Source organism: Chlorocebus sabaeus, chromosome 21, assembly GCF_047675955.1.
Source record: "Chlorocebus sabaeus isolate Y175 chromosome 21, mChlSab1.0.hap1, whole genome shotgun sequence".
NCBI classification, from domain to species: domain Eukaryota; kingdom Metazoa; phylum Chordata; class Mammalia; order Primates; family Cercopithecidae; genus Chlorocebus; species Chlorocebus sabaeus.
Window position 1 is genome coordinate 108,491,031 of NC_132924.1, and position 16,060 is coordinate 108,507,090.

General features: G+C 34.4%; 1 protein-coding gene across 6 annotated transcripts in view; it reads right to left on the reverse strand.

Moving 5' to 3' along the window:
* CNOT4 (CCR4-NOT transcription complex subunit 4) overlaps positions 1-16,060 on the reverse strand; it is a 140,257-nt gene that overhangs the window by 21,400 nt on the left and 102,797 nt on the right. For 4 of the 6 annotated variants that reach the window (XM_007983023.3, XM_007983021.3, XM_007983022.3 and 1 more), the window contains exons 8-10: positions 14,345-14,402; positions 11,831-12,080; positions 10,098-10,595 (exon numbers count right to left, since the gene is read on the reverse strand). In XM_007983023.3, coding sequence (XP_007981214.1) covers positions 10,098-10,595; positions 11,831-12,080; positions 14,345-14,402 — 806 coding nt within the window. Of the gene's footprint in view, positions 1-3,909; positions 5,095-10,097; positions 10,596-11,830; positions 12,081-14,344; positions 14,403-16,060 lie in introns of those variants that run through there. The other 2 variants (XM_007983026.3, XM_007983025.3) reach the window with 1 other exon arrangement.

The following is a 16,060-nucleotide window of genomic DNA, read 5'->3' on the forward strand; positions in this document are numbered from 1 at the left end:
TGTCAAAATCTAAAATCATTCACCTCCCTTCCACATCACTCACACCATTTCTTCACAGGAAACTGCCTTAATAGACTCTTCTTGGCACAAGATTATGCATTTCATTGTGGTCTTCTTGAATGTCTCTATGTCTTTGTCTTTTCCCCCTTTTAACCAAACTCTCAATATTCGTTTTTTCCACTCATGCTTTGTGCTAAACCAGAGGAACATACAAAACCATATATATTTGAACTTGAGAGATCTTTAAGCTGACTCTTATCTTGCTTTATATAAAAACATACAGCAACTATTTACAATGCATTTCTGGGCTTATTCTCATAGAAGACTTTTTTTTTTTTTTACATCTCCTTCTTTAACAAGCTCCCAATTCCACTTTCACCCGTTTTCAAACAATAATGCCTTTTAATAATTACTCATATGAGCCCTTTCATCAATTCTCATCTTTCTCTTTCTCCAGGTTCTTCTTGCTCTTACAAATCACAGAGGAAGATATAGCCCACCTCTCTTTTTTTTTTGAGACGGAGTCTCGCTCTGTCGCCCAGGCTGGAGTGCAGTGGCGCGATCTCTGCTCACTGCAAGCTCCGCCTCTTGGGTTCCGCCATTCTCCTGCCTCAGCCTCCTGAGTAGCCGGGACTACAGATGCCCGCCACCATGCCCGGCTAATTTTTTTTGTATTTTTAGTAGAGACGGGGTTTCACCGTGTTAGCCAGGATGGTCTCGATCTCCTGACCTCGTGATCCGCCTGCCTCGGCCTCCCAAAGTGCTGGGATTACAGGCGTGAGCCACCGTACCCGGCCACCCACCTCTCTTAAGCTAACCCACATTCTCCTCTCAGGAGCTTATCTCTTTCCCCCAAAGACATCTGTCATCCTACTGAAGGAGCTATCTTCTCTTCAGCACTGCCAATCTCTTCCTCTCAGTTGGCTCTGTATGGTCTGCCTTTAAATATTTAGGTTCTTCTTCTCCCTTATATTAAAGCAATGCCTTCTAAGATCTACCACCCACCTAGTTAGCATCTTATTTTTCTCTTCAACTTTGTTGTCAAATGTCTTAACACTAAGTAGTCAATGACTGCTGCATACATATTCTTGACATTTCCTCATTCATCCTGAAACGATGGGCTTCCATTCTGTACCTTTCTCTGAAAGTTACAGTTTTAAAGATCACCAGAGATCTAACCAAATCTGAAAGCCTTTTCTCAGCTCTTATGCTTTCCAATTTCTAATTCATAGTTCTTCTCCATTCCAACCACTACTGTGCTAGTCTAGGCCAACTTATTTGCACTGGCCAGCAACGGCATATTACTGGAATTACTTTCTAACTGGTCCTAATTGCAATCAAATCTATTACCCAATTACTCTTCTTAAAATGCTATGATCAAGCTACATTTTTGCCAAGAACTTATAGTTCTCTACCACTGACCACATTCGCATCAAGACTAAACTCTTCTGGTTTTCAAGGCTTTAAGCATACTTATCCAAGCTTACCTGTACCTGAATACCTCAACTGATCTCCTTACTGCCCTATCCCAACCCCTACAGGCCACTGTAAGATTTCAAAGCACCTGCAATTTGTTCCTTTCTCTTGTCTTTCTGAGGCAATGCTTCTGTGGGAGCACCTACGGACCTGTGTTACAGCAGCCCAGAGCTCTGGCAGTCTTGACAGTGCCTGGAATACCGTACAAATAGAAGCCATGTCAGTGGAAATGTGCAGAGGTAAAATGCATTAAAGTTGTTTTCTTTAAAGGAACACCTACACAGAAGGCTCTACTTAATTCCCAGGATGCTAAGAGAAAGAGACATGAGCTCACACATCCGTGGAATAATGAACGTATATCTTTCCTAGCAAAGTTTTTTTCACCTCCCTCCAAATTATCATAAATTTTAAAATCTGAAATATAAGTATTCAATACCCTTTGTTGCCACTATCAGAGCAGTTACTGAGAGATGATAAATAATAAAATGAGTCTGGAGTGCTATGGTGGTTCCTGTGATTAAAATATTATCAAGACCTGATAGAAATAATGTGAAATATAATTGTCACTAGAATCCTTATCCTTGATGATAAGGTCCGTATTTTATTCAACCTTATATCTCTCAAGATCTAGTTCAAGTCACTATACAGAATAGGTACTCAAATATTTAATTAATGCTTTGTCAAAATAAGGGGAGAGTACACAAAAGTGACATGTGGAAAACGAAAACTCAATAATAGGATGAAAAGGAAAGCATTATTAGTCAGAAAATATTTTCTAATGGAATCTTAAGAGAAAATAAAGAGGCACTTATAATTCATCATACAACTAAAATCATTCAGTACAGGACTCTATTCCCTAAAGTGGCACTAAAAACATTTCAAGGCAGCTGTTCTTTTTTTTTTTTTTTTTTTTGATAGGAGAAGCATGTCACCAAATCCTTCACAAATCTAGTAACTATGGATCTTCTCCCCAGAAAAAAATGGACATATGTACATGCACACAAACCCACAATTCTGTATGTACTCTCAAAAGTCTGCTCCAGGTTAAAAATTCCTATGTTAAGGGAAAAGCTAGTCACTTTATAAAGGTTAAGGGTATAAAAGTGTATTAAGTTTGCCTTGCACATGATGCATCATGCAGGAATTTAACAACAACAACAACAACATCAAAACCTGAAGCTTTTAAAGAATTTGTCATTCTTCTGTCATTTGGGTTTCAATTTGCTTGCTATGTGAAGTGCTGGCTTCTTTTATGTGTTATACAATTTCTTCTGTCCTTTAGTGTAAAATTAATTATGACTATGATTTTAAGACTTCAGTTTTTTAAAAAAAACATATTTAAATAAAATACTAGGTAAGCAAAAAGGTGAAGTTTACAAGGTCGGTCTAGGGATTACAAAGTGAGTCAAAAGATCATGTTTAGCCATTCTATGTAAAAATTTAGAAGTCAAAGTCTAATTGCCCAAAAAGCATTTTCCTGATTTATGGTGTGCATGTAAGTGGGAGTGGGGAGGAGAAGCAGGCAGGGAGATCATTTTGGGATTTTATTTAGGGCTCTGGCATATCTGGGCAAACTACCTGATGATTTTTCCACACTGACTATGAATGAGAAAGGAAAGAAGCCTCATTTAACAGGTATACCTCTCAACACCAAGCAGCAAATGGAACTAACCACTTGGTATGGCTTTGTAAGAAGATCCAGGCAATGAAAGGCTAACACTGAAGGCTGGAGAAAGCTTTGAGCTAGTAGGCATCATTATAAGGAGCCAGAGTTTGTTATAATAACAAGGCCCAGGAGCCTCAGCCCCACAGGAGACATAAGTGAAGTCCTGGCCTCTTACAGTAAAAATGAAAACCATAATTAAATTAAGCTATAGTAAAAGGCTGATGTTTAATAAGTCTACAGTATTTTATTGGTATTTTCCAAATTGGCAATGTTCTTGTAATGTCTTAAAATCACTTCTAGATAGAAATTAGCGATTGATATTTACGCTGAATTTTACAAAAATAACTTAAATGGCTAGACAATTTGCTGCTTCTACAGCCTCAGTTAACCAAATCTAAGGATATCTAAGAATAGATTTTTGTTTACCTCACTGTACCTTGGGATAAAGTCATTTAATTTGTCACATTATATCTAGTAGAAAGTAATCCAATTTTATATAGAGGTAACCTTGAAAACTCCAACATGACATTAAGTACCATCTCCTAATAACATGTTCTATTATTATTTTCAATCTCCAGGCTTCTTTTTTTGTATTCACATTATCCCCTTTCATACTTTTTTTTTTTAACAAATTAAAGCATACCTTTTATCACAATGGTTAAAATATCAAAAGGAGGTGTGACTTTCCCTTTCTTCCCAGATGCTTCATTTAGGCAGAATATGGCCATGTTTTCTGAATCAGCTTTTGTCCATTGTTCCGAACTAAGTACAGTTTCTTTTCTTTTATTATCAGTTTTAAAACTATTTCAAGAAATGTATTTTCAGAAATATCACTTCACATTATGTCCTAATAAAGTACTCCACTATTCTCTTGATTAAAATTATCTGTTACAATTTAGGTGGCCTAATTTTAGAGGACATCCAATCTCTTGTCTTCTGCCTTAGTCTCATTCTGGTCAGGTACTTATAATATTATCTTATTATCACATTTTAATTATTAAACAATGAATTTCCAAAACAATATCCCACAGAATTACTGTTTGTTCAGTAACAATGTTACACTACCATGGTTGCTTTTCACATACAATGTTTACTCGGTATTCAAGTTTCAGATAAGTCAACTATAAACTGAAGTTCTGTTTTTGAGGCATTTCCTGGTATACTAGGCAGTGCATTAGAAAAGAGATTATATTGCATTTAGGCTATAATTATCTTTTAACGATCTACGCATAATTAACAACCATTCAAAAAGAAAGTGCAAAAGTGCAAAAGAGAGAGAACAAAACAGTTTCTACACATGTAATGCATATTATAGGATATAAATCTAGACAACTAAAAACAATCGCCAACAATATCCTTCTGAGCATTAAATGACACCACCGATTTTGTTTTTATGTATTCTTTCTTCTCAAGTATTCAAAGAACGCAACAGACATTATCTTGTTAATTTTCAAATTTTTCAGGAGATTAGGATATTATTTTTTCACAAACCAGAAAAAAAGGTACTACCATTACCTTTGTATAATTTTTCAATAATAGAGCCAAAATAAGAACAATTCTAGCTAATCTCACCTGGGATCTTAGTACTACAAGTTTTGTTTTTATGAGTTAGAAATAGTATCACTCATGAGAAACAATGCCAAAATTATTACACTAATAAATTATGTTAAAGGCCTAATGAAGAAATACTTCAGCAACTATGAGGTAACACGCTAGCTGTAGGCATCAGGAACGTTTATATTGGCTCTTTTGGGTGTATACATTAAATGCAAAATCATAAAGGAATCATGCAAAAATCCAGTTGCCCATGCAAGCACCCCAGAGTCTAATCCTCTCCTCTCAGTTCTGTTGTCAGGCCACAGTAGTGTGGAGACTTGTAGGCTGCTGTCCTTGTTGTAATGAATGGGAAGAGGCTGACAGTGGCATGGTCGAAACCTTCACCTCTTCTTCCCCTGTGGAAAAGTCAGTCATGGTCTAGTTATGGGTGACTAGATTTGTTAACAGTCCCTTTAAAAATGATTTCAATATTTGGAATGCTGATACATATATAAAATACATGCTTAATGTTTGGAATCCAGGTGTGAAACAAGACATGAATTTTAAAATATAAACTTATCAAGTACCTGGAAAGTAGTTATATTCTAAATATATCCTAAGTAATATTGTGTCAGAGATAAGAACAAATAAAATAGATTTAGATTATAAATATACTACCAAAAAAAAAAAAAAAAAAAAGACCAGGAAAGCCATTCTTTTCCAAGCCAATTGGACCTCTTATAGATACTCCTAATAAATGGTAAATATTAATAGTATTTTGTGAAAAAATTAAACCTTGCTTTACAGAAGTGAAAACTGATTTTTAAGAGAAAAATTATAAATCCATGTTTTAAAAGCATAAATTATGTACTAGAAAAAAATGAAATAATACCTATAAATATTAACTTAGTAAATTAACATACAGCATCTGAAAATTCAAGTTTACCTTTGAAGTCACTGAAAAAATAGTAACATGTTAACAGTACAATGATCCAATTGACTGAAAATGAGATGACTACTTCTAGGTCAGAGAATCATAGATGAATGAGATCAGTTCTCCTGATTATAACTGATAATTATTTGACTACAAGTGACTTGTTTCACACATGACTCAAAATTCAATCAAGTCACTGTTAAAACAGTTCAGAAACAAAGAAAATTTAAAGAAAAATGCCCTCTCAAAAGTAAAGTTTAAATTTACAAAAACATGAAAAAAAAAAATCCAATCCTAAACAGTTTCAAATTTTTGAGGTATATCTTGAAACAACAATGCTTACTGACTTATGTTTTTCAAATAATTTTTAACATCATGGAATAAAAACAACTTGGCAGAGTTTTTTTTTCTTTTAAACAAATCTGCAAAATTACATTTGGAAAGATAACTGACAAAGCAGAAAAAGAGTCTGTCAATCCATATAACAGGTGATTTTGTAGTTTTTCAGTAAATTGGCAAAGATTCTTATAGACCCCAAGTACATAGCAATGAGGCTGTGTAAAGCAAATTTTAGACTAGAGTTCTTAGTGAGAAAATGATATTAATAAGGACTAAGAAAGAGACTGATTTCCATCAAGTCGATAAACTTTATTTTGTATCAATAGGCCATACACCCCTGAGCTGGGCCAATTTGTCTCATGAGTTGATACTGTTGATAAAAAGGGACTTGCAAGTGTGTGAGAGCAAAAATCAATTACCACGGGAAGAAAGCCAAGTTAAAGTACATGCCAGTGATCTTCATTTATGAAGGAGGGCATCATTGTAGTACAAAAACATTTCCATTGTTGAATTTGAGATCTAAGTTCTTATCCTAATTCCACTAATAATTGAGGTATGTGATCATTAACAAATTATTTAAGCTTTCTGAAACACAGCTTTGCTATTCCTAAAATGAAGGAACTGGACAAAATAAAGTCACTTTTTAGGACAAGGTAAATAACTTTTTAGAAAGAAGGCACATGGTTCCAATAATAAAGAAAAGATCTGAATGAATTTACTATACCTGCCCATGAATCAAAATTTCCCCCAAGAATATTTATTTCAAAAATCTTTCTAAACTTAGTAAACCAAACGCTGCTAAAAAAGGTTTCACCTAATTAAGGAAATAACTACTAATTTTAAACACAAAAAAAGTTTTCTATTAGACCAAAAAAAAGGGAAGCTGCATTTCTGTCAAACCTCTGGCAACTGTTTTTCCCATGATAGGTTTCAGATATATCAATCTTTAATAATTCATTGAACAAACCAAAAATAAAAATTTAAGTACAAATATATAATAAGTAGACACTGTATTTGTACGACATGTAGGTGACTGCCGTCTCTGATTTGCTCGTATAGGTCAGAGACCATATTTTGCTCTACATATATAGAGAATAAATATACATGCCTTTCCAGAGTGTAGAATTAGTTTAAAATATTGTCTAAGTATATCTTAAAGTAGCAGGTCCCACTGAAACAAGTATGTACTCTCTCTATTATTGAAGCATTTAGTGACAGCTGCCCTGTGTAAGGTATCATGATAACTGCTAGAAGATACAAAGTTGAATCCGTTTCAATAGTTCAACTCAGGTGCAAGTGAGTTACAACTGGTGCAAGTGAGTTACCTAGGTATTAAATTGCTTCAAATTAGACATAGTTAAGATGTATATAGTTTTCCAGGTTTTCACTTTCTGTCATTTATAACAGTTACTGAAAATCCTAAATCTTCTGGCTACAATTACACTCTGAGGCTTAGCACATTCAGTTTCCTGAGGCATCTACCAAATATTTATAATCCATGAGAGGATTCTGGTGTGTGAGACTCTTGATAAAAGATTTTAAAATGTTGGTATATTAAAACTAAAATTTCTCTAGTCAACAGAGCCTTAAAAATAACCTTATAATAAGCTTAACCATAAGTCACCATTTAAATACCAAGAAAGTCTGCATAGCCTGAAATTGAAAATCCAAAATAAACTCTCCCACCCCCTACCAAATAGAACAATGATTCAGAACCTAAAGTTGGTAACTACATTTTTAGCATCTCTGAAAAAAAAAAGTTTTTAATGCTCTATGGTTGAGTATATGGTAAAAATTTTAAAAATCGAAACAAAATCCACAAAGATAGGACCATAATTTAATGCCACATTTTTCCCATAAAGCATCTACTTTAGATGAAGATTTTAAATAACCAACACAAGGACAACTAAACTTACTAATCAGCGATTTCTCATTACCAGTGTGGCATCCCGAGAATATTGGTTTGAAATATAAGGGTTAAAACTACTCTTCAGTGCTAAGGAATAATATGATGACTATGAAATTGGAAGAAAATCAAAGATCATCATGTAATAAGTCAAATAAAAGCACAAAAAGAAGACAGCTAATAACTAGAATCCCATAAAGGCATCCTACTTAGAATCTAATAACTTAGAATCCCATAAAGGCATCCCATAAAGGCATCATTCCAAGTCCATGCCATTTTGCCTCATTGTCAAGAGTTTCTCGTCTTCTCATTCATTATATCTATACAATTTAAGAAGCATCTCCTGTTATAGGAGGTAGCTGTATTACTTCTCAGTGTAATGGCATACTAATTCCTCCCTCTATGCCTTTACTCAGGAAGTTTCCATCGACATAAAAGGCCTTTTCTCTTCCCCTGCTCCTAACCCAAATCTAAGATACGATAGTAGGGATCAATTCCTACTTATTCAGTGAAGCCTCCCCAAGAATTACAGGGTACATTGATGTCTCTCAGATTCCAGTATCATACATATAGTTACCACTTTCATACATTATTTTAGTCTCTTCAACTATACTTTAAGTATGTGGAAATTTTATCCGTATCTTAAACATCTTTAATATTTCCCACATGGCCTAATTCATTGATGGGCAAATACGAACCCTCACATTCACTGTAATTGGTCTAATTTTTAAATGTTTTGATGATTTGGGGGAACTTAACTTTAACTTTTAATGAATGTTATAATTGATTATGAGAAACACTACTAGTAATTAAAATGCCACATTTCTAAATGATTAAAGCAAAATGAAAGAAAATTACATTCTAGTATGCTATCTTGAATGGAAGGAAATAAAAGGAGTATTTGGAACTGAACACATTGTTTCACAAGTATCATGTAGAAGAAGAGGACTGAAAAATGTCACTCTGGGTTACCTACTAACTACCATAATTAAATGAACAAGTAAGAGTCCCATCACTGTGCAAGTCACTACATTAGGTGCTACCAGGCTTATGTAAATTAACTTCACTGTATCAATAGTTAATTTCACTATGTCAACAGCCACAAACTATACTCTCTTAACCTAGCTACTTGTCTAGAACATGAAATATTGTCGGTCCCAAAGGGAATAGGGATAAAGAACTTTGATAGACCTCTGTAAATTCATCTATCAACTTTGCTAAAAACAAGAGAGTAAACACCTTGCTGCTGATGAAAGCATCCTATTACGATAATACTGTGCCATGCCATACCTGACAAGGGATAACAATAAATTGTATGAATTATGTGAAGAACTATTCTAACAGAGTGAGAAACTATTGTACTCTACTTGAGAGAATCATTATTCTATTTCACTTGAGAGAATCAGGAGAGAAACAAACTTTTTTTTAACATCGTCTCTAAGGCCAAGGTTAAATGAGAACACTATTAACAAGAATGACTCCCTTGGATAAAGAAGATACTTCATCTAAAAAATGTTATATAGAATCTTAAAACCCAAAAGTTCTGAAACCTTCAAGGGTAGCAGTACAAAACCAGAAGTATTTTGGCATCAAACTTACATTACCTTATATATACTTCATATTTTTCCCTAGAAATAAAAACATGGTGGCAGATCAAATGGGAAAGTATCTTTCCTTGAACAATTTCTCTTTCACAAAAGGTATATGTCTGAGACATATGATATGCTTGTAAAACATTAATAATGAGTTCTCAAGTACTTTATTTATAGCTCAGTTTTGATGTGTGTGTATGTGTGTATCAGTCAAAACAAGTAACTGCCAAAAGTGGATAGAGAGTGGCTTTATCCCTCATGCTCTCATTAATTATCATTAAAAAAAATGTTCTTAACCATTTTACTTTAGAATATAAAATCTTAATTTTCACCACGGTGTTGGACTTTATAGTACCATAACTTCAGAGACCATTTTCTTCTTTTTCATTTAAATACCATAGAAAGTTTGGTAATTATCCTATTAAGTAAAATGCTTCCAAACAATAATACTCCACCATCCTTATAAAGCTCAATATTACAAGGCATCCATCTAATGAAAAATATATTTTAGATTATGATAAAGACTAATTTTTCATAGAAATTTCCAAGATATTAATACTCTGTTATTCAACAGTTCCTTCCCTGTCCACCCAACAACCTGAAAATATGAGTTATTCAAAAATTCTCAAAGGCTTTAAATGAACCTACCTGCTACAGGGATCCCTCCCAGACCTGTGTTGTGCTGTGGCGGGAGATTCAAGTCCAAGAAATTACTATTTGAGGTGGGGTTTGCTGTGTGGTTCAAGTGCATGATGCTATTGCGTGGAAAGGCCATCCAAGGATAGCGGGCTGCCTGGCCTGGAAAACTGAATGAATTATAAACCGCTCGGTGCTGCTGAAATTGAGGGAACCTCTGGGGCAAGACTGAAAAGGTACTATTGAGAGAATTGGCATTTGTAGCTGCAGCAGGATGCAGGAATCCAGAGCCTGGACCTTTGGCGGTTGTAGTGTGTGAAGAGGAGTTCTGAAGAGATGTGGGTGAAAGGGAAGGTTGGTCTTGAACAGACAGTTCCTTCTCAATCAGGTCTGCTAAGGCTTTTCGAGTGACATCGAAGGGATCAAAACCCAAGTCATCCTCTGGTTGTTTAGAAGAACCAAAGCCAAAAGCTGCTTGCCAGTCTGTAGAGGATGATACTGGGATTGTTTCTGTTGGGAAGAAAAATAGTGATGAGTATCAGATACACAGCTCACTTTCGTACTTAATAAGTACCCACGCTACTGGAAGTTAAACATGTCATATTACAAATTAAGTACGTGCAAAATCTATGTGACTTCTTAGCACATTAAGATCATAGAACTACAAAAGGCCTTATATACTTCTAGCAGTTACTTAACTCTTAAGCTACTAGCTTCAAAAACTGAATAATATAGACTGATTTTGCTAATCAAAGGAAAAAATGTACTTGACACTCCAATTATACTCTCAACTATTCATAATCAAAACCAACCTAAGTCACTTCCATGAAATAAAATAATAAATATAATTTAACAGATTTTAATTAGTAAAGTTTATTTTTTAAATGTATTTATCAAAGTACAAATAATTTTGAATATATGCTTTTTATACTAAGAAAAAATACAATTTAATTAAAAATTATTTATATTAATCCTTATAGTTTTTTGGAATTTTCTGCTCTGTAGGTGCTGTTGTCAATATTACTTTTATGCCACCTTTCATAGTAATGAGAGAATTTAGAATGGATAAAAATGGAAATGGTTCAAAAATACCATTTAGTAGTAACATAACTGTTACTACTAAATAACTTACATCTTTGTCATCTGGGGAGGGGAAATCTTAAACACAAATCTAATTAAATAAAAATACATATCTAATTAAAAATCTAAGTCCTTGCCAGGTGCAGTGCTTCATGCCTGTAATTCCAGCACTTTGGAAGGCTTGGGTGGGAGGATCACTTGAGGCCAGGAGTTCAAGACCAGCCTGGGCAATATAGCAAGACCCTGTCTCTACAAAAAATTTAAAAAATTAACCAGGAGGCTGAGGCGGGAGGATCACTTGAACCCAGGGTGTGAGGCCACGGTGAGCTAAGATCACGCTACTACACTCCAGCTTGGGTGAGAGAGCAAGACCTCCACCTCCAAAAAGTAAAAATAAAAATAAAAATTCCCAAAGGAATAAGCTTTTTACTATTGGTAAAATAATATAACCCTTTACGTCTGGAGAAATCTTTTAACACAGTAATTTCTAGGTCACACAACTATGTATCTAACCACCTAATTCCATGTAGTTTAAATATTTACATTTTTATAAAAGAGAACAGAGAGGCAAAAGATAAAAATATATCCACTAATGAGTTTCATGTTAGTCTGTCAACAATATGTTAAGAGCATAATTACTAATACTTGGTACTATTGTTATATACCTGATGTGAAGAGGCTCTGTGGTTCTGGTGCTGTAGGCCAGTCACTGGAAGTCTGTGGGGAGCTGGGGAAAGGAGGAAGCCCACTTGGGATAGGGTTGGGATGGCGAAAATTGTCTGAGAATAACGACTGTGACTCTGTTACTGCCCCTTCAAAAGGGGACCGTGCACTGTGATTGGATGAACTGATGGGGATGACTGGATTGGATTTTGACAAACCAGGTGGTGGTGAAGGCGTATCACTGTTAGATATCTGAATAAAAAAGGAAAACAAATAATAACTACATGTTTATACATTTTAGTAAGCCACAATTTAAAAGTTTGCAACTAAATGTATTAGAATAGTGCTTTGCAAACTGTGGTACTTGAAGATGTTTTAATGAAAGCATGAAGTTTCAGAAAAATCAATTAAATCATTAACTTACATATATACTCTTTAAAAAAATTAGTCTGCCTGAAAAGATTAAACTAGTCTCTTTTTTTTTATTTTGAGATGGAGTCTCGCTCTGTTGCCCAGGCTGGAGTGCAGTGGTGCAATCTCAGCTCACTGTAACCTCAGCCTCCCGGGTTCAAGCAATTCTCCTGCCTCAGCCTCCCAAGTAGCTGGGACTACAGGCGCCCGCCACCACGCCCGGCTAATTTTTTGTAATTTTAGTAGAGACGGGGTTTCACTGTGTTATCCAGGATGGTCTCGATCTCCTGACCTCATGATCCACCCGCCTCGGCCTCCCAAAGTGCTGGGATTACAGGCATGAGCCACCGGGCCCGGCCGTCTCCTCTCTTTTTACAACCTTACTTCTCTTACTACCAAGAAAATAATATTTCTCATTCGGGATTTTACTATCGTATTTTGCTCAAGAGTGAAAACTTTCCAGAAACCAAACACAAACTATTAGAAATACATGAATTGGTGATAAAAGAGTGACTGACTGTAAGGACTAGATCATTTTACATGCTACGTGATTCTCAATATTTTAGTTTTCAAGAAAATTAAAGAAATATCTAAGTTGCTTCCAAACACATCATTAAAAATAATTTTACATAATAAATATTTCTATGATTCTTAGGTATTTAATTGAGAAGAAATTGAAAGACTTGAGTGATACTGATATAATACTCCTCCTTCCATCCACCTATTTATATGAACAAAGTATCTCAACACATCTTAGAAAAATAAAAAACATGACCAGATTGCTGCTGTAACTTGGCTCTTTTACCAATAGGTAACATTCACCTAGAGATACACAAAAACCAATTTTAAAATGGCCCTATTCTTCATTAAGAGATGAATTTTCAATATAATTTTACTATTTATTACTACTTGTTTCATGGTTTTTAAAATTAAAATCTACATTTATGTATAGGGTCATCTCAATACTACTAACAAAATTCAGAAGACAAAAACTGGCATTTGAAGTCTGTGACTGCAAAAACATATTTATTTCAATTCAAAAATGTATATGCCTATTTTTAAGAGAAGTATATGCTTTTCAAGCAAAAACTATACTGCATTAAGATAAAACTCTATAATAACAGAGAAAAATTAGTTCACAGAGAAAAAAATGTAAAACGTCTGATTGTTAAAGGAGAGCATGTGTATATTTTTAAATGGATGACAGGATAATAAAACATGATTGTGATCAAAACATTATGATGGGATATCAAAACATTAAATTTCTCAGATATCAGTATTTCTAATATGCTGGAAATTACATCCTTTGCAACTACTTTTAAGCTGTAAAAAAATTTAATGTGCAACTAAAATATACAAGGGGACATACAGATTTCCACATTCTTTTACAAAATGTGTCAGGAAAACATTTGGAAAAGCATTATATTTTAGATCTCTAAGTTTTTCACAAATACTGTGGAGGACTGGCTATTCTTTATGGAAGGAACTAAATTACATTTATTTTACCAATGTAAGAAGATGTATAGAAACTCAAGGAGTGAAAAACTAGCAAAAAAAAAAAAGGTCCCTGAGCAACAAGACGACATAAAGCATGCTCTAATGGTCAGCACTCCACTCAGTTTCACAGTAGATTCAACTTTGAACAGCTTATCTGGCTTATCATTTCAAAGCTGAAAGTCATTTGGGGGAAATAAGAAGGGAAACTGTCAGGAACAAATACACTTGACTGAAATAGAAAATTAAAGTAGACAGCAAGGGGTAAGGGGACTATGTAGTGTAGGAATACAATTCTTAAAAGCAAGAACTCAGAAGGCATGCTAGCCTGGGACCATCTGGCACAGGGTCAAGAAGACCAACAACATTAGCAGACTCTAAAGATAATAGTATTTGGTCATAATGATAATTCTGAGTCATTAAAAAAGTGTTAAACTGTGCTCTATATATTCTGGGGGAAAAAGGCTAATTATAATATGATTAATAAAGATGAGCATCAAAAGTGTTTTTAAATTGTGTCAGTAAAGCATTTTTAGAACATTCACCTGCATGGAATACCTTGCTTTCGGAGTATGGCAAATAAATCAAGTGATACTGTATTCAAATCTTACCTGCTGGGAATTATCACCATTCCCTATACTGAGAGAATCTGAAGGTTTGTCAATGGGGCTGTAAAAAGAAAACAAATCGAATAAAATCAGAATAAAGTCCTTCTCCTACAATAAAAACAAACTCCTCAAAAGCCAAAAAAAAAAAAAAACTAACCAGACACTTTACCATCTTAACAAATGTTTACTGAGGTACTGGGAAGTAAAACACTGATTAAATGTTGAGGACACAAAGAAGTACAGGTTGAGCATCCCAAATCCGAAAATCCAAAATCCGAACTGCTTCAAAATTTGAAGCTTATTGCACGCTGACGTGACACTCAAAGAAAATTGGTCACTAGAGCATTTCAGATTTCAGATTCTCAGATTTGGGGTGTTCACCGAATAAGTATAATGCAAGTATCCCAAAATCCAAAAGAAAAAATATCTGAAATCCAAAACACTTCTGTTCCCAAGAATTTTGAACTTAGGGATACTCAACCTGTATAAAATCTCTACCCTTAAGGAACTTATATTCTAATTAGAGTCTCCAACAACAATCGGTAAAACAATAGCTTATAGGGGAAAAAAGGCACTGCTTACAATAGATCAAAAGTCTAATCTACCATTTATTTTTGTGCATGTGATAAACATATTCCCCATTTCAGCTTTTGAAATAATACTGACATTTTTCCAGGTGTTTGACAGAGGGCATAAAAGTTATTTAAATATTCTCTACAGGTTTTTAAGAGCAATGTTTTATTTTAATATATCTATACACTAATCATAACCCTAGAGAAGGCATGTCAAATGAGACAAAAGAAACACTTTTGGGCAAACTACTGATTCAAACAAAAACATTAACATTTTATTTTCATATAGAGAAAAGGTAGCACCATGATAAAGTTAGAGAATCACTGACTTCAAATCCATTTTATCTTGTCTGACTTAAAGACAAAATAAAATCTCTATAACTTTGTGCTGCAACAGTGTACTGATATCATTCCTATAACTAACTTTGACTCAGCACATGAACAAAAATAGTCATGTGTTGCTTAATGATGGGATACATTCTGAGACGTGCATTGACAGGTGATTTTGTCGTTGCGGAAACATTAAAGTGTGCACTCACATAAACCTAGATGGCATGGTCTACTATACACCGAGGCTATACAGTGCCTAGTGCTCCTACACTGCCAACCTGTACAGCATGTTACTGTTTTGACCACTGTAGGCAATGTAACATAAGGGTAAGCATTTGTGTATCTAAATATATCTAAAAATAGAAAAGGTACAGTGAAAAAGTTATTTATAACTATATAGAACCACCATTGTATATGTGGTCCATCCACTGTTGACCAAAACAAAACACTGTTATGCAGTACATGACTATCGTTACTCAAATATGTTGTTCTGATACTGTGTTAGAGGAAAAAAATTAAGATTCCAAATTTCTTAAAATTATTTTATTCCCTGAAAATATATACAGAGTCCCCTTTCAAATAGATAACTTACTGGTACCATATTTAATTGCTCTAAAAAAAAAATCTAACAAGGGCTAGTACCCAATCTGAATCCCAGGTGCATCTTCTGCAGACAATGCCAGATGTTCTTGATCATAAGCAAACAGATTTGAAATTTACTTGAAGAGCATTTTTACTTACTATTCATAAAATAGCAATAAATCAATGAATATTAAGTAATGTGGGTAATGCAAACAGTTGAAAGATACAGCCCTGA